The 20,418-nt window shown below is 48.6% G+C and overlaps 2 protein-coding genes across 2 annotated transcripts in view; both read left to right on the forward strand.

The window, feature by feature from the left end:
* Positions 1-20,418, forward strand: part of GPR157 (G protein-coupled receptor 157) — an 82,460-nt gene that overhangs the window by 24,839 nt on the left and 37,203 nt on the right. The window lies entirely within an intron of this gene.
* On the forward strand, positions 224-19,166 carry LOC102178379 (solute carrier family 2, facilitated glucose transporter member 5). The gene is made up of 11 exons (XM_018060391.1): positions 224-395; positions 1,028-1,188; positions 8,190-8,314; positions 12,600-12,752; positions 16,243-16,368; positions 16,484-16,671; positions 16,788-16,898; positions 17,527-17,628; positions 17,925-18,000; positions 18,470-18,597; positions 18,689-19,166. Exons 2-11 carry the CDS (start codon positions 1,031-1,033, stop codon positions 18,857-18,859), a joined length of 1,338 nt encoding a protein of 445 aa, XP_017915880.1. The 5' UTR covers positions 224-395; positions 1,028-1,030; the 3' UTR covers positions 18,860-19,166.

The following is a 20,418-nucleotide window of genomic DNA, read 5'->3' on the forward strand; positions in this document are numbered from 1 at the left end:
CATTTAGCTATGTATGGAGACTTTTAGGTTGTCACAGATGGGGGAGGGCTGTCCCTACTGTGCACATCGGACAGCCCAGGACAACACAGGATTGTCCAAGCCTAAGCGCTACTGTTAAGGAAACCTGCTCTACCCAGGTGAGTGGAGGGTAGGGTTCCAGACATGGAGTGGTTGAAAGACCATGGGTCTTCAAGTCCCATTACGTCCATCTTTCTACAAGACTCTGAGTAAGTCCTGAGTTCCCTGGAATCCCGGGGCTGCTTCCTGACCTGAAACTGTGATCTCGTCTCCCGCAGAGGCTGACAGCCGTGATTGTTCTGGCGACGCTGATAGCTGCCTTTGGGTCGTCCTTCCAGTATGGGTACAACGTGGCTACTATTAACTCTCCTTCTGAGGTAGGTCGCTGTGGTGGGCAAGGTGCAGCCCCCCAGGGAGCAGAGAGGCGGGTTTGGAGCAGCTGGTGTCTGGGTGGCTGCTTGGGTAGGGCTGCACACATGCTGAGGGCACACGGTGGGGCCTCGAGTGAAGGGAGGGTCACACCCAGGAGACAGCAGCACAGACTCAAGGAACCTGCAGGCAGGGGGCCGTGGGGCTGCACCAGGTCCCCGGGCCTCAGATTCTTGTGGAGAGCCAGGCCTGGCTGGACACAAGGCAGGCCGGCCTCAGGGGTGGGTCAGGGGAGGTTTGAGAGGGCTCTGATCTTCTGGCAGACAGGTAATGCACAGCAGGGGCTGGATGGGGAAGGGATCATCCGACATTGATTCTGTGATTGGAACGCTGGAGTCATTCCTTTCTGGGGTTAGAAACATCCTGAGTGCTTTGCCTATCAGAGGCCTCGCAGCCTCCTGCCCCCGGCCCGTGGGTGCCCCCTGCTAATTGCTTTTAATCCTCACTCCCTCTCCTCCACTTCATCGTGTTGATGTCCACATGCCCAGCTCATCCCATCGGGGTGGCCCGACAGCTTCCATTGTTCTTTCTGCAAACCAGCTCGAATGATTCTGGTGTTCTGCTTTGCTCTGCTCTCCAGTTCATGAAAGACTTCTACAACTATACCTACTATGACAGAGTCGGTGAATACATGAACGAGTTCTACTTGACCTTGCTGTGGTCGGTTACTGTGTCCATGTTTCCCTTCGGAGGCTTCCTCGGCTCTCTCATGGTCGGCCCCTTGGTGAATAACCTAGGCAGGTAAGAGGCAGTGAGACTCACAGACTCCATCAGAGTTTAAAACCCAGGCCAAAAAAAAAAAGTCTCACAGACTAATAAACTTATGGCTCCCATGGGGGAAAGGATCCGGGCAAGGGATAGTTAGGGAGTCTGGGATGGATATGTACACACTGTGGTATTTAAACTGGGCACACTGTTGGGCACAGCGAGCTTTGCTCTGCCACATAGCATGGCAGCCTGGATAGGAGGGGAGTTTGGGAGAGAATGGACACATGGATATGTACGGCTCAGTCTCTTTGCTGTCCACCTGAAACTGTCACAACATTGTTGATCGGCTATACTCCAATATAAAAGAAAAGGTTTCAAAAAAGAAAAAAAATTTTTTAAAGCCAAGCTTAAAGCAGAAATCATTATTGTAAAATTAAGTAATGACCACTGTGATGATTTTTGTTTCTTAATGGAGTTAAGAAGAATACGTTGACCAAGTGTCTGGGGACCTGGGCGATGAAGGTCTCAAGGGTGAAGGTGGGTGAGGGTGACGGTTCTCTGGGCTCTGGGGTGGGCTTGGACAGAACAGAGAGTGCTTCAGAGATCAGGACTCACTCCCACTCTTGCCTACTCTTGTCTTGAAAGCTTACCACAACTTCTTTCTGGCCTTTGGAAGAGTCAAGGGTAGGACAGCATGGCCAAGACATGGGGCCTAATGCTCCTAAACTCGGCCTCCTAAGTGAACATAAGCTAACCTGCTCTGTTCTTTTACATGGGGGTCCAGTAATATGCAAAATGTAGCCCAAGTTAAATTCCTGCAAAACTCTGCAATGGCTGAGATCAATGTCGAGCCCTTCCGGGTGAAACCATGTGGTCCCAGGGTGACCCTCATTGTGAGGGTCATGAATGCTAAGAGCAGAGCTTAAATCTTGCCTCTAACTCTAGACACATGAGAGATTCTGTATTTGATTCCCCCACTCCCTGGGTAAAAATCCACAGGCATGAGATAGCAGCCTTGTTATGAATAATATTTTAAGAGTTCCTCCCCTCCAACCTCCTCCCTTTGAGGATGGGCACACAGAGGCAGGTTGAGGTCAGGGCTCTATTCTCAGCCACAGATCTAGTGAGCTCAAGAGTCAAGGCCCGACTTTACAACTTGATTCCTTCCCCAGCCTTTTTCAAAAAGAATCGAAGGACTTCCCTGGTGGCTCAGAGGTAAAGAATCTGCCTGCCAACTCAGGAGACACAGGTTCAACCCCTGATCTGAGAAGATCCCATAGGCTGAGGAACAGCTAAGCCCATGGGACACAACTATTGAGCCTGTGCCCTATAGCTTGGGAGCCACAACTACTGAACCTGCGTGCCCTAGAGCCTGTGCTCCCCAACAAGAGGAGCGTCTGCAATGAGAAGCCACAACTAGAGAGTAGTCCCCTCACTGCAACTAGAGAAAAACGCTCGCAGCAAGGAAGACTCAGCACAGCCAAAAATAAATAAGTCAAGTTATATATAAATATATATATTAAAAACACACACACGTATAGTAGAATCTCAGAATAGACACATACAAGCTGTGAATCGGGATCTAAGATCTGAAGTCTTTCTCAGTCTGGTGTTGGATGCACAGTTCTCCCTGTGGACCACCAGGGGGCAGGACATCAATCAGGTCACAGGTCTGCAGGGTGCTTCTCCTGAGTGAAGGACTAGTGGTCTGGTGTGCAGATGGAGCTGACAGTTACAAGTCCAACTGAAGAGGTGATAAATACTGTTCAGCTGTTTGTGGTTTTCTTAAAGATTTGTCAGCATTCCTTAAATATCAGTAGCAAGCTAACAATTTATTCATTTGTTCGTCTGTGCAAGGCTCTATCCTAAGTGCTTTTAGGGGATATTCAATTCACTTCAGTTCAGTCACTCAGTCGTATCCAACTCTGCAATCCCATGGGCTGCTGCATGCCAGCCTTCCCTGTCCATAAACAACTCCGAGACTTTACCCAAACTCAGGTCCATAGAGTCGGTGATGCCATCCAACTATCTCATCCTCTGTCTTCCCCTTCTCCTGCCTTCCCAGCAACAGGGTCTTTTCCAATGAGTCAGCACTTCACATCAGTTGGTCAAAGTATTGGAGCTTCAGCTTCAGCATCAGTCCTTCCAATGAATTTTCAGGACTGATTTCCTTTAGGATTGACTGGTTTGATCTCCTTGCAGTCCAAGGGACTCTCAAAGAGTCTTCTCCAAATACTCTCAAGAGTATCAGTTCTTTGTCTTAGGAGATATTAAATCCTCCGATTCTTACAAAAGCCCTTCCTCTTTTCACACTTGGAAAAAACAGGCAAAGAGGGGTGCTGTAGCTTACCCAGAATTACACAGCTGGGAGGAAATTGCACCTCTAAACATGTGTAAGTAATGCCCACACTGGACTCTGTTATTTCAGACACAGATATCTTCTCAATCTGTTGCTCTGTTTTTAATTGTGCATATAGTATTTTTTAAGCTTACTTTTGTTATGTGTTTAATGAATTAACTTATTTGTTTGCCTGTTCTGGGTCTTGGTTGCAGCTTGGGGGATCTTTGGTCTCCGTTGTGGCATGCAGGATCTTTAGTTGCAGCATATGGGATCTAGTTCCCTGACCAGGGGTCGAACCTGGGCCCCTGCATTGCTAGCTTGGATCCTTAGCCACTGGACCACCAGGGAAGTCCCCATATAGTAAAAATTCAAAATCTTTAAATGTTCAAGTGGTCACATTTAACTCATTCATGATTTTTGCTTGTTGTGTCTTAAATAGTCTTTCCTACCAGATATCTAGGAGGGCATGGCAACTCCCATGGACAGAGGAGCCTGGTGGGCTACTGTCCATAGGGGTGGAAAGAGTTGGACACACTGAAGCAACTTAGCACACATGCACGCACCAGATGTCATACGGATAGTCTTCAATAATTTAAAAAATAATTTTACAACTTTGTCTTTCCCATATAGATCTGGAATTTTGTTTTGTATTTACTGGGTGAGTGGTGAGGGAAAGCCAGTTTTGTTTTTTTCATGTAAAAAAATCAATTGCTTTCAAAAATATGTTATTCATATTCCTTTACTATTCTGTGTTAATTTTAACATCAGTTGGTCAAAATCCCTGAAAAAGGATTCTACTTGGAATTACTTTCGATTTATCATTTAATTGGAGAAAAACTGACATCCTTACACTATTGAATCTTCTCTTTCACAAGCAACTGATGGCTAATTTATTTATCCCAGAAGTTATTCCAGTTGCTTGTCTGAGGTTTCATGTCTTCTGCTCTGGAAAGTTTTCAGCCATCATTTCTGTGAATATTTTTTCTCCTCCATTTTCTATATTCTTTCTTCAGGAAACTCCTCAGTGTCTTTGTTGTTGTTGCCTTTTTGACTTCTTTAGAAAATTATTTTTAAAAAGTTATGGTGGGAATTCTCAGTGGTTCAGTGGTTAGCACTGGGCGTTTTCACTGCTGGGGTCTGGGTTTGATCGTTGGTCAGGAAACTAAGATCCTGCAGGGGAAAAAAAAGTGGTAAAATGCATGTATAACATTTTAATCAAATTTTAATTGTGTAGGTTATCAGCATTAAGTGCATTCACATCGTTGTGTAACCATGACTACCATCCATCGCTATAACTTCTCATCTTGCAAAAATGGACACCATGTACCCATTAAATAATAACTCCCCTTTCTCCTCTTCCCTAAGTCACCAATGGATTTTCTATCTTTGTGCATTTGACGACTCTAGGGACCTCACATGAATGGAATCATGTAAGACTTGTCCTTGTGTGACTGGGTCATCTCACTTTAGCCTAATGCCCTCAGAGTACAATATTACTGTAGCACATGTTGGGATTTCTTTCATTTTAAGGCTGAATAATACTCTGTTGTATGAACATACCACATTTAGTTTATTCTTTCATTCATTGATGGATGTCTGGGTTGCTTCCACTCTCTGGCTACTGTGACTAATGATATTATGAAAGTGAAAGTGTTAGTTGCTCAGTCATGTCCAACTCTTTGTGACCCCATGGACTGTAGCCTGCCAGACTCCTCTGTCTGTGGAAATCTCCAGGCAAGAAGACTGGAGTGGATAGCCATTCCCTTCTGCAGGGTATCTTCCCGAACCATGGGATCGAACCTAGGTCTCCTGCATTGCAGGTGAATTCTTTACTGTTTGAGCCACCAGGGAAGCCCAGCGATATTATAATCCTCCTTACCTTAATCTGTCATACTTCCCTCCTCTTCCTCCTCCTCTCTCTCTCTCTCTCTGCTTTCTATGTAATTCCCCAGATTTGCCTTTCTATTCATTAATTCTCTCCTCTGCTGCAGTTCATCTACTGCATTTTTGTTTCCAACGACTATATTTTTCATTTCTATAATTTTTATTCATTTGTTTCTAAAATCTATCTTTTTTTTGCTATTATTTTGGATAGCTTTGTTTTATATACTTTCTTGTTCTTTGTATACTATGCTTTGACTCATTATTTTTTTCAATTAATTTATGTTTAACTGAAGGATAATTGCTTTAGAGAATCTTGTTGTTTTCTGTCAAACCTCAACAAGAATCAGCCATAGGTGTACATGTATGCCCTATGACACAACTCACTTAATACATATTTTGTAGCTTCTATCTGATCCTGTTGTCTGAAGCTGTACTGTCTGTGTGGGATGTGGTGGATCGTTTTGTGTGTCCGGTAACAGTACTGCTCCTTCCTGGGGGGTAATGGGAGTGGTGGCTGTGGGACTCCTGGGAGCCTGATGCAAGGGGACGCCCAAGAGAAGCTTTCACTTTGCTGTTGGCTCTCCAGGGCCCAAGTCCATGTCCAATCTTGACTTAAATGGGAATGCTTTGTAAGTTTCACTAAGTTGGGTTTGTATTTTTCTTTTAGGTTTTTAAGAGATGGGCTTCCCTTATAGCTCAGTTGGTAAAGAATCCACCTGCAATGCAGGAGACCCTGGTTTGATTCCTGGGTCGGGAAGATCTACTGGAGAAGAGATAGTCTACCCACTCCAATATTCTGGCCTGGAGATTCCATGGACTGTAAAGTCCATGGGGTCGAAAAGAGTCGGACACGAGAGAAGCACCTTTCACTCACTCACTCACTCACTCTTTTAGGGGATACCCTTTATCAGCACACATAAGTTCCCTCATTTTTATAGTAAGTGAAAGTGTTAATCACTCAGTCCTGTCCAACTCTTATAAGACCCCATGGACTGTAGCCCACCAGGCTCTTCTGTCCATGGAATTCTCCAGGCAAGAATACTGGAATCGGGTGCCATTGCCTTCTCCAGGGGATCTTCCCCACCCAGGATTAAACCAGGTCTCCTGCATTACAGGCAGATTCTTTACCATCTGAACCACCAGGGAACCCAGCCCTTATTTTCTATGCAAGGTTTGAAAATCATAATGGCATCAATTTTGTTAACTTCTTTTAGTACTTCACTTGATAATCCTATATTTTCCCTAGTATAATGTATAATATGGTGTTTTTAACCTTGAAAAGGGAAAATGATAGTCGCTGTGTCGTTTCTGACTCTTTGCAACCCCATGGACTATACAGTCCATGGAATTCTCCAGGCCAGAATACTGGAGTGGGTAACCATTCCCTTCTCCAGGAGATCTTCCCAACCCAGGAATTGAACCAAGGCCTCCTGCATTGCAGGCAGACTCTTTACCAGCTGAGCCACCAGGGAAAATATTCCTTGTATTGGTTGTCTTTGTTGTTTTTGCCTAGGCTTTGCTCTAGTTGCGGTGAGCAGGCACTGTTGCTTCTACTGTGGATGTGAGAGTTTCTCATTGTGGTGGTTTCTCTCGTTGCAGAGCATGGGCTCTAGGCACTTGGGCTTCAGTAGCTGCAGCATGCAGGCTCAGTAGTTGTGGCACATGGGCTTAGCTGCGACCTCAGCATTGGAGTGTGTCTGGACCAAGGATCAAGTCCCCCGCATTAGGCAGGCAGGCTCTTATCCACTGCGCCAACAAGGAAGTCCTGAAATATTCTTAATCTGTACTGTTGAATTCGATCAGCTAATAATTCACTTAGGATTTTCACATCCATGTTGATAAGTGAGGTTGGCCTAAACTTTTCCTCTCAAGGTCCTTATCCAGTTTGGATTTCAAGATTACGTTAAAAGCTCAGTAGTTTATGGTTTCAAACCCCTTTGTTGTTGATTGTTCAGGTCACCCTGGTCGTGTCTGACTCTTTGTGACCCCATGGACTGCAGCACACCAGGCCTCCCTGTCCCCTTACCATCGCCCAGAGTTTATGCCCAAGTTCATGTTCATTTTATCAGTGATGCCGTCCAGCCATCTCATCCTCTGATGCCCTCTTTTCCTTCTGCCCTCAATCTTTAGCAGCATCAGTGACTTTTCCAATGAGTCAGCTATTCTCATCAGATGACAAAGATACTGGACTTCAGCTTCAGCATCAGTCCTTCCAACAAGTATTTGGGGTTGATTTCTCTTAAGATTGACTGGTTTACTCTCCCTGCTGTCCAAGGGGCTTTCAGGAATCTTCTCCAGCACCAGTTTGAAGGCATCAATTCTTTGGTGTTCTGCCTTCTTTATGGTCCAGCTGTCACAACCAAACATGACTGCTGAGAAGACCATAGCCTTGGCTATATGGACCATTGTCAGCAGAGTAACGTCTGTTTTTCAACACATTGTCTAGGTTTGTCATAGCTTTCCTGCTGAGAAGCAATAGTCTTCTGATTTCACAGCTGCAGTCGGCATCTGCAGTGATTTTAGAGCCCAAGAAGAGGAAATATGTCGGTACTTCCACCTTTCCCCCTTTACTGTATTGTAATATTTAAGTCTTTCCCTGTGTGTGCCACTGATGTCGTCCCCCTGGGAGTCATTTACATTTCCTCCCACTGAGAATCAGGCCATCCACTTGACCTGTATCTGTCTTAGGTCAACAACAAAGCGTGTAACACAACAGCAACTGCTGTAATGGAGTAGAGGCCCAGCAAACACTTGTCAAAGGAGTGAGTGAAACCTAAAACCAAACTAATTGGTATTTTGTCCTCTGCAGAAAAGGAACCTTGCTGTTCAACAACATCTTCTCCATCGTGCCTGCGCTCTTAATGGGATTCAGTGACCTCGCCAAGTCATTTGAGATGATAATTGTGGCCAGGGTCTTGGTGGGAATATGTGCAGGTAAACCATTCTGTGACTTGGGATAGTCAAGGGGAGGGAGAACAGACCTCTGGGACCTGAACCTATCTGGGGTCTCCAAAGCATGTAGGTTCAAGCTATTCTTGCCCCTCTGCTGTGGATAGACTCAGAAGCCCCTGTGTTATGGGGATGTGTGTTACATGCAGGAAAGGTAAGGACTGTCTTTTGAAACTTTGTTTCAATTCTTTACACATATGTGAGAACCAAGTTAGACATAACATATATTTCTATATTGTGCCCTATGGGTTCTGGTCAAAAAACTTGAGAAACAATCTAATGTAGAATCCCCCTATCAGAAAAGAGTTGATGACTGTAAGTGCTTCAGAGTCATTCTGCCCAGGCCAGGCTGCCCTGGTTATAGGAAAGTCCCTCATCCATGATGCCTCAGACTGAAGACACATGGTTTTGGCCGTGCCATGGCCTCCCTTCACATTGTCGTCTTCTGTAAGCAGAAGGGCCAGGGTCGTCAAAGGGAGAGAGCTGCCCACTCTCAGAGCCATACGTTGCAGGATGGGGACCCAAGGGTGGTAGTGGTTGTTCAGTTGTTAAGTCATGTGCAACTTTTTGCGACCCCATGGACTGCAGCACTCCAGGCTTCCTTGTCCATCATCAAGTCCGGGAGCTTGCTCAAACTCGTGTCCGTTGAGTCAGTGATACCATCCAATCATCTCATCCTGTATGCCCCACCTTCTCCTGCCCTCAATCTTTCCCAGCATCATGGTCTTTTCCAATGAGTTGGCTCTTCACATCAGGTGGCTTGGCCAATACTTTGAGTATTGGAGCTTCAGTGTCAGTCCTTCCAATGAATATTCAGGGTTGATTTCCTTTTCTGATCTCCGTGCTGTCCAAAGGACTCTCAACAGGTGGGTACCCCTGGAAATGCTGCACTCTGGGCACTCACTCACTGCCCTTTCCCCCCGACCCCAGGTTCTGGCATCATCAAGTGACTCATTCTCCTTCCAAACACGGGGATTGGGATGAAGGGATAAATTGCCTGGGCATTAGCAAACCCCTTCCCTGGAGTTTACTGACAATAGAGAAGATGAGGAGGAGCCTAGTATTGAAGGAAGTGGCAAGGGATTGCAGACCTGGGGGAATAAAGAGGAAAACAAGGTTCCCAAAAAGAGAAGAAGTCACTTCAAAGAAGGGGTAATGGGTCCCCTGGCAAACTGCCCTCATTCTGGCTATGCCTGGGAGTGCCTGGACATTTATCTGCCGTCTGGGCGGGAGCCGCAAGGCACCCAGCCCCGCTCCTGTGGGTTTATCCTGCAGCCGGGCTCAGCTTTATGAAACACAGACGATTCCTAGAAGTCGTTGGCAATGGGTAAGTGCTGTTAACATTACTATTTACAGCCAACAATTCAGAGTTGATTCAAAAAAAAAAAATTAGGCTCTACAAATCACAGTTTGATATTTCAACCTTTCCTTTTTTTTTTTTTTTTTTTTGGCTGCCACTGCATGACATATGAGAGCAATTGAACCCTGGCCCTTGGTGGTGAAAGCCACTGGACCACCAGGGAGTTCCCAACCAACCTTTGCTTTTAAATGAGTGTGACTTCAACTTGGCAGTTCTGAAACGTTTTGGCCTCAGCATCTCTCTACACTCATAAAATTATTGAAGGTTCTAAGGAGTTTTTGCTCACATGTGTTATTTTGATCAATATTTACCACATTAGAAATTGCAACTAAGAATTTAAATTAATTCATTTTAAAATAGCAATAATAAGCCCATTACATGTCTTTATGAAAATAATTCTAAGACCAAAAAAATTTAGTGGTATTGCTTTACATTTTTGCAAATCTCTTAAATGTCTGGCTAAATAGAAGATAGCCAGTCTCAAACCTACTTCTGTGTTCTCTTGGTGTGATGTCAGCGGGTGTGTGATTGCTGAAAAACTCATCAGAGAAGGAGAATGCAAAGGACAAATAATATCTTAGGATGGTTCTGAAGATAGTTTTGATCTCACAGAACCCCAGGTGTCAGGAACCCCTGTGTCCTTAGGTCATACTTGGAGAACGCTAGTGGAAGCCTAATCCATTTCCCGTTCATTTCTTCATGTTTTTCCTGAAAAGTCCAGAAAGGGTGTCATCAAACTCTGTGGTACTTTGACACCCCTATAAATGAAGCAAGTGGCCACTCTGACCAACGGGTACAGGGTGAGTGCAGCTCAGACCCCCAGATGCTCAGTTAGCTGGTTTGCTGTTAGTCAAGGTCTTTGATAAAAACACTGCAGACTTTCACTAATGGAATTTAAACTTTAAAAGTCACTTCTCTACCAACATTTGGGGAACCCGATCTCTTCACAGCCTCCAGTGTTTGTCTCTCCAGTGTTGCTCTTAATTAAGCTGCGAAGCACTTGGCCTCAAGATGCGGTCACTAGGGCCTGAATGATGAGTGGGCACTTCCAGGGCCTCAGTTCCTCCACAGCCCTTTGGGCACTGGGCCTGCAGAGTCCCTCCCCACCCACCCACAAGACATCTAAGAGCTGCTCTAAAGACTGTCCCTCTTTGCTCTGAAAATCAGAAAGAATTGATATTAATTAATGAAAGATGATGTCCTTTTTAAAATACTGAGCAGAGATGTCCTTGGGCAGAATGCAGAGCTTGAAAACTTGGCCATCAGTGTCCTATCTCAGGGCTGTCAGACACCCTCCTGTCACCAGCAGCTCCAGCCTCCCCTCGCCCCACACGTTTTCCCTTGGTCTCCCTGTGGTCAGAGCCTCCCTCTCAGACCCCACGTCTTGCTGAGCATCAGCTTGCCTCTGACTCTGTGTACGGTGTTTGGAACAGTGACAACCCATCAAGGAGATCAAACCAGTCAATCCTAAAGGAAATCAACTTTGAATAATCATTGGAAGGACTGATGCTCAAGCTGAAGCTCCAATACTTTGGCCTCCTGATGTGAAGAGCTGACTCTGGAAAAGACCCAGGTGCTGGGAAAGATTGAGGGCAGGAGGAGAAGAGGGCAGCAGAGGATGAGATGGTTGGATGGCATCACCGACTCAATGGACATGAGCTTGAGTAGACTCTGGGAGATAGTGAAGGACAAGGAAGCCTGGAGTGCTGCAGGAGTCAGACATGACTTAGTGACTGAACAACCACCCATCTGACCTTCCCAGATCCTCAACCTCTCATGGGGCTTCTCTGAGAATTAAATGAGATAATAATGTGAATATACTTTGGAGTCTATAAAATTAAATTCCACCTATTCATAAGGGGATCTGACTGTAGTAAGACAGGAAAACTGACAAGTTCAAATACCGATTCAGAAACAGTTCAGACCTTACACAAATCCCAGAATACAGTTGGTATTGAGTATTAGTCACTCTCGGGTCCGACTTTTGCAACCCCATAGACTGTAGCCCACCAGGCTCAGGATTCTTTACGTTGAACCACCAAGAAAGCCACAATAAATACTGGTCCGCAATAAATATTGAAGGGTTTTTTTTTTTTGTAATGCTTAATGGCATATTATGCTCAGTTGTGTCTGACTCTTTGCGACCCCATGGAGTGGTTTGCTATTCCCTTCTCCAGGGGATCTTCCCAACCCAGGGATCAAACCTAGATCTCCTGCATTGACAGGAAGATTCTTTACCACTATCAGCCCTTATTAAAAAATAAAGCTTGTGCTTCAATGTCTGTGCATCAGCTTATTGTATAAATAAGAAAGTCAAGCTGGCGGGCAGGCCTTTTGTTAACAGGTTTTCCCTCACAAGGAGCAAGAGAGGAGAGATTGTCCAGAACACACCTGGGCTTTTCCTCTCCGAAACCACACCAGTAGGGAGGGAATTCCTGAGGTCCTGCTGGCCTGTGTCTCCAGGTGACACCAGTCTGGAAGCTACAACACTGAACTTCTATCAGGCCATTTTCTCTTAATGTCTAAAGGACTAAGAATTGCAAAAGGTGATGTTTGCTTACTCTTGTAATTTTGAGAAGGTTTCAGCCCAACTATTATGATTGCTAAGGGCTTCCCAGGTGGCACAGTGGTAAAGAATCCACCCGCAATGTAGGAGACATGGGTTTGATCCCTGGGTGGGGAAGGTCCCCTGGAGGAGGAAATGGCAACCCACTCCAGTATTGAAAATCCCATGGCCAGAGATGCTTGGCCGGCTACAGTCCTTGGGGTTGCAAAGAGTCGGACGTGACTTAGCGACTGAGCACGATGACGATGTGATTGCCAAGGAAAATAAATGTATTTGAAGACACAGCTTGTCTCTGCCAGACCACTGTTTCCAGATCGTGTCTTTACTTCCACCCCCTCTCCCAGGTCTGTCTTCCAATGTCGTCCCCATGTACTTAGGGGAACTGGCCCCTAAGAACTGGAGGGGCGCCCTGGGGGTGGTGCCCCAGCTCTTTATCACCATCGGAATCCTTGTGGCCCAGATCTTTGGTCTTCGGAGTCTCCTGGCAAACGAAGAAGGTGAGTTCGGGATGCCTCCAGACCATTAGCCCGCTCCTATGAGCTGGTCTTTTCTGTAAACCATGAGGCAGGGCTCAGCACTGCAGAGCCCTGAGCCCACAGTGCCGAGGTGGTGGTTGTGCTGAGCAGGCCTGAACAGGCCTGAATAGGTTGGTGGGGACACACAGAACGATGTTCTCTGGCCCCTCTTGGGACACGTAGGAGAGGGCTTCGAGGGAGCAGGCTGAGCTGCTGTCTGAGTGGCTGCTAGACCCGGGGCCCAGTAATGAAGGCAGCCAGGGTGCCAGACTCTATGTCTAAGGCTTCCAGCACCCCTGCACTGGGGCCTCCCGGCAACTCAGCTGCCCAGGGACTTGTGGTTATCCCACTGCAGACCAGGAAAGAGGGTCACAAGACCCAGCCCCCGTGGAGGTGGTGGTGAGTCTCAGGGCCAGCATCCACCCCAGACCTGGACTCCAGAGCCACACCCCCTGCCCCACGAGCCTGGCGCCTGGCACATAGTAGGTGCACAGTAACTCATAACTGTCACTGTGTTTGCATGACTTCCCCTTTCTTTGTCTTAGGTCTCAAAACTCTGAAGGGAAATCACCACTAATAAAGCACCAATCAAAACATATAAAGTACTTGTCATGGGCCAGACACAAAGCCTTTTATATTAATTCATTTAATCTTCCAAACAACCTATGAGCATGTACTGTTACTGTACCCATTTTACAGCTGTAGACCCTGAGGCCGGGAAAGATTGTATCACATCTCCAAGGTGTCGTTAGGACACAAATGCAGACAGTGCAGGCCTGGGTCGGAGTTTTAACTATCCTCTCTTCCACCTTACAATCACCCTTGTAAGGATCTGGGACCAGGAGTGAAGCAGCTAGGTTCCTGTCTCCCAGTGATGGCACATAACCAGCCAGCAGGGCCCAGAAAACCCTGGCACCTTTCAAGTACTCTGTGGTATGTGGGGAAAGAGCCATAGGTCCACCCAGGGAGAGGGGCTCAGAGAGGGTCTGGGCTGGGAGAAGTAGGACCAGCATTCCAGTGTGAGCAGAGAGGCCAGGAGTGTGAAGTTCTTTGTGCGACCAGGGAGCTGCAGATATCCTGGTGACCTCTCACTTTGTCCCTCCATCCTTCACTGTGACTATTCAGCCATTGCAACCTCCCCCAGGCAGAGCATGGAGGGCAGGGCTTGGCCTGACTCATCTTAGAATCTCCAGCACAATTCATGGCACATAACAGGTGCTCACTGAAGAAGGAAGAAAGGCAGGAAGGCCAGAAGAGAAGAGTGTCAGAGTTTATGGAAGCGAGGGGCATAGGAGGTGAGCAGCCATAGCACAAAGGCTGCAAAGAAGTCCGGGGTAGGTCAAGATCAGAACCAGGTGTCTGGATGTGGCAGGGACACTGAGACCTGGTGAAAAGAATTTCACGTAGTGGCTGGGAGGGGGGCCAGAAGGCAGACAGCAGCCCGAATGGCAGGCAGTTCCACGCTTGCTGTAATCTATGCAAGGGTGATGGAAGCAGAACTCAGATCAGCTAGGCCCTGGATTTGGAGCCAAGAGGTGGGAGGAGCTTGGGAGGATGGTGATTCAGGTTTCAACATGCCTGAGTTCCTATCTCAGCTTTTCTCCCAAATAACTCATCTTCGGGTGAGGGAGCTGCACCCTCCGTGCCTCAGTGTTTGCAGGTGTAAAATGGGGTTGACTCTGGTACCTGCCATCTGAGGTTGCTGTGACAGGGAGTGGGCTACAGGTGAAAAATAATCATAATAGTGCCTGGCACACAGATGTCCAAGCTTATCACTTTCTGCAAATCCTAGGAGAAGAGGGAGTGAGTCAGGCATTCACAGCTCCTAGAAGGAGCCTGAACCACTCATTCAGTTACTTTAAATAGTTTTATTTATATATTTATTTTTAGCTGTGCTGGGTCTTCGTTGCAGCCCGGGCTTTTCTCTGGTTGCAGTGAGCAGAGATTCCTCTCTTGTTGCGATGTACTGGCTTCTCATTGCGGAGCACGGGCTATAGGGTGCGTGGGCTTCAGTAGTTGCAGCTCCTGGGCTCTAGGGCACAGGCTCAGCAGTTGTGACCCATGGTCTTAGTTGCTGCACCGCATGTGGAATCCTCCCATCCAGGGAGGGAGCCCGTGTCTCCTGCATTGGAAGGCAGACTCTCCTCCACTAAGCCATCAGGGAAGCCCTGAAAGTGAAGTCGCTCAGTCGTGTCCAACTCTTTGCAACCCCGTGGACTGTAGCCCACCAGGCTCCTCAGTCCATGGGATTCTCCAGGCAAGAATACTGAAGTGGGGTGCCATTTCCTTCTCTAGGGGATCTTCCCGACCCAGGGATCGAACCCGTGTCTCCTGCATTGCAGGCAGACGTTTTACCATCTTGAGCCACCAGGGATGCCCTATTTAACCATTTTTATTGGTGGTCTAGCAGGAGCTAGTGATGCTGGACACCACACAGGCTCTAACCCAGCAGTCGTGCTCAGCAGTGTGCTGGGGCCACCAGGATACCAGAAGGAGAATGGGCCAAGCAGCACTGATTATAGAAGGAAAACCCAGAAACAAGGCAAACCATCGTCCATAAACAATGGTTCATTTGTGGATCCAGAACTAGAACTGACTGGCTCCCTGTGTGCCCCTCAATCACGGCCTTCTCACCCCCAAAGGGAGCCGTTGTGCCAACACTTATCATTGTGCCCCTGTTCTTCCCTGTAGTGTCACCACTTTTCTAGAAGATAGAGCTAATGTCTGTCGCTGGATTTAATACAGTGGGACCACATGGTGTGGAACCACGCTGCACCAAACACCACATTGGTGTGACAGGCTCCTGTCCTGACTTGCTTCATTTTCAGCACAGTACAAAATTCCACCTGATGAGTGAACCATCGTTTATGGATGATGGTTTGCCTTGTTTCTGAGTTTCCCTTCTATAATCAGTGCTGCTTGGCCCATTCTCCTTCTGGTATCCTGGTCGCCCAGGCACACTGCTGAGCACGACTGCTCGGTTAGAGCCTGTGTGGTGTCCAGCATCACTAGCTCCTGCTAGACCATCTCCTAAAGATGCCACATGTCCACACAGCATGTGGAGACTTCCCACCTGCCCACATTCTCACCAGCACTTGGTATCATCTGAATTTTTCACTTTGTTCAGCTGGTAGGTGTACTACAGAGCACACCTGAGCTCGTTTGCTCAGGTCGTGTCTGACTCATTGCAACCCCAGGGTAGGTGGGCAGTAGTTATTCATCATTATCCATTCTCTAACTGTTTAGAGTGGCCACTCTTCATTAGGTACCATCCTAGGGGTTGGCAGACACAGGGATGAAAAAGACAAGATCTTGTCCCCATCCCCTGTGTTCCAGACCCAAAGATAACCATCAGGATAAAAGGCCAGAGCAGCCAACAGGGCTCCACCTGGCTGGAGGCAGAGGCAAGCTGGAGCGAGGCCGGGTCTGGGGCGCTGGGATCAGCTCTCTGGTCACACTGGTTTCCTTGCAGGCTGGCCCATCCTCCTCGGATTGACTGGGATCCCCGCCGTGCTGCAGCTCCTCTTCCTGCCCTTCTTCCCTGAGAGCCCCAGGTACCTGCTGATTCAGAAGAAAGATGAAGAAGCTGCCAAACGCGGTGAGGCTTTCCCTTGAGTCGAGGACAAGGGACTGAGGTTCCAGCATCTTTTCAGGAGGGATGGGGGTGGGCACCGTGGTCCAGCCCATGACTCGCCCTCTGCTCGCTCCCCCAGCTCTGAGGAGGCTGCGTGGCTGGCACGATGTGGACGCGGAGATAGAGGAGATCCTGGAGGAGGACAGGGCTGAGAAGGCTGCGGGCTTCATCTCCGTGCTGAAGCTGTTCAAGATGAGGTCCCTGCGGTGGCAGGTCATCTCCATCATCGTCCTGATGGCGGGCCAGCAGCTCTCCGGAGTGAATGCGGTAGGGAGCAGATGTTGGGGTGGGGGTGGAGCTCGGCCTGGACAACGGCGGGTGCGGGGGACACCCCGAGAGGTCCAGGTGGTGGCCTGGCAGGCCTCACCTCGGTTTCCTTCTAGATCTACTACTACGCAGACCAGATTTACCTGAGCGCCGGGGTGAAAGAGGACGATGTCCAGTATGTGACGGCAGGCACTGGTGCTGTCAACGTGCTGATAACCGTCTGCGCCGTGAGTATCCCAGAAGCCAAGTCCCCGTCTGCCACCAGGGATGGAGGGCACCTTGAGGGGGCAGGTGGTCTCAGCCCAGGAAGGAGCTGAGATCTGGGTGGCAATGTGCCCCTTGGTCCCTTCATCTCTAGCTTCTGGGCTGTCCTCAGATGACAGCCTGTCTCTCCTGACGGGCAGCCTATGACTCCCAAAGATGGAGACCCCACCCACTACGCTGGAAGCTACCCTGTGAGAGGCGGCTCTTCTCCAGTCTTATACGTTCGGGGTCACTACCTGTGCCAGGGCCGCCGTGTGATAAACAGGGCCCCTGGACTGGCCATTCAAGGACACACACACACACACACGAGAAGGTGGGTGCACAGCCCACCCAGCTCTCATTGTGCCATGCTCACTCACTCAGTCGTGTCTGGCTCTTTGCGACCCCATGGACTGTAGCCCACCAGGCTCCTCTGTCCATGGGATTCTCCAGGCAAGAATACTGGAGTGTAGCTGCCCCTTTAGAAAGGTGTTGTGTGGAACATGGAAGTGGGGCTGCCCAGAAAGGCCGGTCGGGGCAGGGAAGTGGCGGGGCTTGGGGTGGCGCCACAGCCTGCTGAGCCTCCCACTTTTCCTCACCCTTTCCCTCCAGATTTTCGTGGTGGAACTTATGGGGAGGAGATTCCTGCTCCTCCTGGGCTTCTCTGTCTGTTTCACTGCCTGCTGCGTGCTGACGGGGGCCTTGGCTATGCAGGTGAGGAAGGTGGGGCCTGGGGTGCAGCCATCCACCTGGGCCCTTCTGTGCATGCTTATCATCACGATGAGTCAGCTGCTTGGGGTCAGCCCTCCACCTGCCCCAGCAACCCACTGTTCATTTACAGTGGATATTCCAGAGGCATGCAGGTGGCGCTGCCTGTTGAAGAAGGTGCCAGGGGGCCTCCTTCCCAACTCAGGCAGAGCGACTGGCCCTCTGGGAGACAAGAGTCCTGATGGTCCCAACCCAGGTTGTCTCTGCTTTGGGTGTGATTCAGCTCTTTTTCCTTTCCACAGGACGTGATATCCTGGATGCCCTATGTCAGCATCGCCTGTGTCATCTCCTACGTCATAGGTCATGCCCTTGGGCCCAGTATGTACCCCAGAGCTGATTCAGTGGTTTCACTGCCCCTCTTCTGTACCACCAGCTTAGAAACTTCTGGTCTGAGCTCCTTAGAGAGGCTCCAGGGAGGGCTAGATTCGGCCCTGAATGGCTTCTGTGCTACATTCTTGCGGCTGAGGGGTTTGGGCAGAGCATGACAAGAGGGAGGACAGTAAAGCAGCATGTGTAGGCTGGAACACAGTGCCCATGTATGTGGTGGGCAGAGATCTTTATGGATGGTCATGGACCCCTTTTGGGGACATCACAGGATGTCACCTATTGTGCCCGACTCTTGGTAGATGCCTTCTCACACTGCCTCTCCACAAGATCAGGAGTCCTGGAGACACACTTGCTCTGCCTTGAGCCAGAGGCCTCTGGAACCTTACATGGGTAGGGCTCCAGGACCCGTGGTGGGCTTGCTTGGCCAACAGAGAAGTCAGCTATCCCTGTTCCTCCTCAGGTCCCATCCCCGCACTGCTCGTCACTGAGATCTTCCTGCAGTCCTCCCGGCCAGCTGCCTACATGGTGGCGGGTACTGTTCACTGGCTCTCCAACTTCACTGTGGGCTTGGTCTTCCCATTCATCCAAGTAAGTGTGACCCAGGGCCCCAGAGGCACAAGACACTCAAGCAGTAAATTGATAACCTTTTCAAACATGTGGACCCTCTCCCCTCCCACAGGTGGGCCTTGGAGCTTACAGTTTCGTCATTTTTGCTGTGATATGTTTTCTCACCACCGTCTACATCTTCCTGATCATCCCTGAAACCAAGTCCAAGACCTTCGTAGAAATCAATCAGATCTTCATCAAGATGAACAAAGTGCCAGGGGTGCACCCAGAAAAGAGGAGCTAAAGGAGTTTCCACCCTCGACTGCAAGGCAGTAACTTGAGAGGAGGAGCCCATCAATAGGATCTGTGTAGACCTTCTCTCCTACTCTATGAATCCTGAATAAGGACAAGTTCAGCGTGGAATGCAGGCACTGATGGGACTGTCCAAAGGGCTTCTGTGCAGTTCTTAAAGCCAGGCTGTCTCTTTCTAGATTGACCTATCGCCAACCCTGACACATGGTGGGCAGCTGTCCCTCAACCATCCTGGTATTACAGGACCATGGCATTGCCTCTGTATACTCAATAAGACAAATATAATCACTTTTCACCAAGATGTTCTGTGTTTCTGTGAGCAGGTAGAAGGTGGGGGCATTCCCTGCTCCTCCACGGAGCTTGGTTGCACTGAAGTGTCAGCCCCTTGAGGGCAGGGGTTTGCCCAGTTTTGTTTATCCTGGAATCCCCACTGCTTTGAAGAGCCTGGTATGGAAGAGGCCCTCGAATAATACTTGCTGAAAGAAGGGGAGAAGTGAGTGATGAGGTTGTTACAACGTCGTGATTTTTAAAATTTAAGATTGAGGAAACTTCTCCATGTCTTCAGGTACCTAGTGAGCACTGAGGGGTCCTGAAGATGAGATGAGAAGAGAGTAGGGAGAAGGAGGGAGTGCCCCCAAACACATGGCAGAGCTGGAGGCTTTTCTTAGAGGTGTGCGTGTGTGAAGAGGGCATATACAAAATGGTGGATAAAACCAAGGCATGGGAAAGGAAAGTGTAGGGACCACCTACTGAAAGGCCTCTGGCAGGATGTGAAATCTCCGGGGAGTTGGGAGGTAGAGACCAGGGGCAGGGTGGGACAGAGGTGGAGTTGGGAGCAACTTTCTTGAGGGTGAAATGGGGATTCCCCAGGTGGTGTGTTCCATGACTTACAAAAGTAGTGAGGGCCCAAATGAATTAAAAAGCACAATGCTGTGATTGAACCATCCTTACCTTCTGCTGCAGGGACCTACAGTGTGAGGGGGCAGAGAAAACAACTGTAGATAGCGGCTCTCAACACTGAGCAGCAACAAGGCTGCACTGTCAGAAGCGAAGGAGCTATGCCATTATTAACTCAGCTCATGCTACCTGGAGGACGCCTGACCCAGGAGAGGCCCTGGAGTTCATGATTCTGTGGATCTATTCTCTGGAGTCAACCTTGGTTCTGCCATTTAGTAATTGTGCAGCTTGGGCGACCACCTTGGTTTTTCTGTACCTCGATTTTTCTCTTCTGTTGTGTGCTAAGTCACTTCGGTTGTGTCCCAACACTCTGTGACCCTGTGGACTGTAGACCTCCAGTCTCCTCTGTCCATAGGATGCTCTAGGCAAGAATACTGGAGTGGGTTGCCATTTCCTTCTCTAGGGAGTTTCCCAACCCAGGGATTGAACTGGAGTCTCTTGTGTCTCCTGCATTGGCAGGTGGGTTCATTACCAATAGTGCCACCTGCGAAATCCTGGTGGCTCAGACGGTAAGGAATCTGTCCAATGCATGACACCTGGGTTTGATCCCTGGGTCTGGAAGATCCAATGGAGAAGGAAATGGTTACCTATTCC

Source organism: Capra hircus, chromosome 16 (assembly GCF_001704415.2).
Source record: "Capra hircus breed San Clemente chromosome 16, ASM170441v1, whole genome shotgun sequence".
In the NCBI taxonomy this organism is placed as follows: domain Eukaryota; kingdom Metazoa; phylum Chordata; class Mammalia; order Artiodactyla; family Bovidae; genus Capra; species Capra hircus.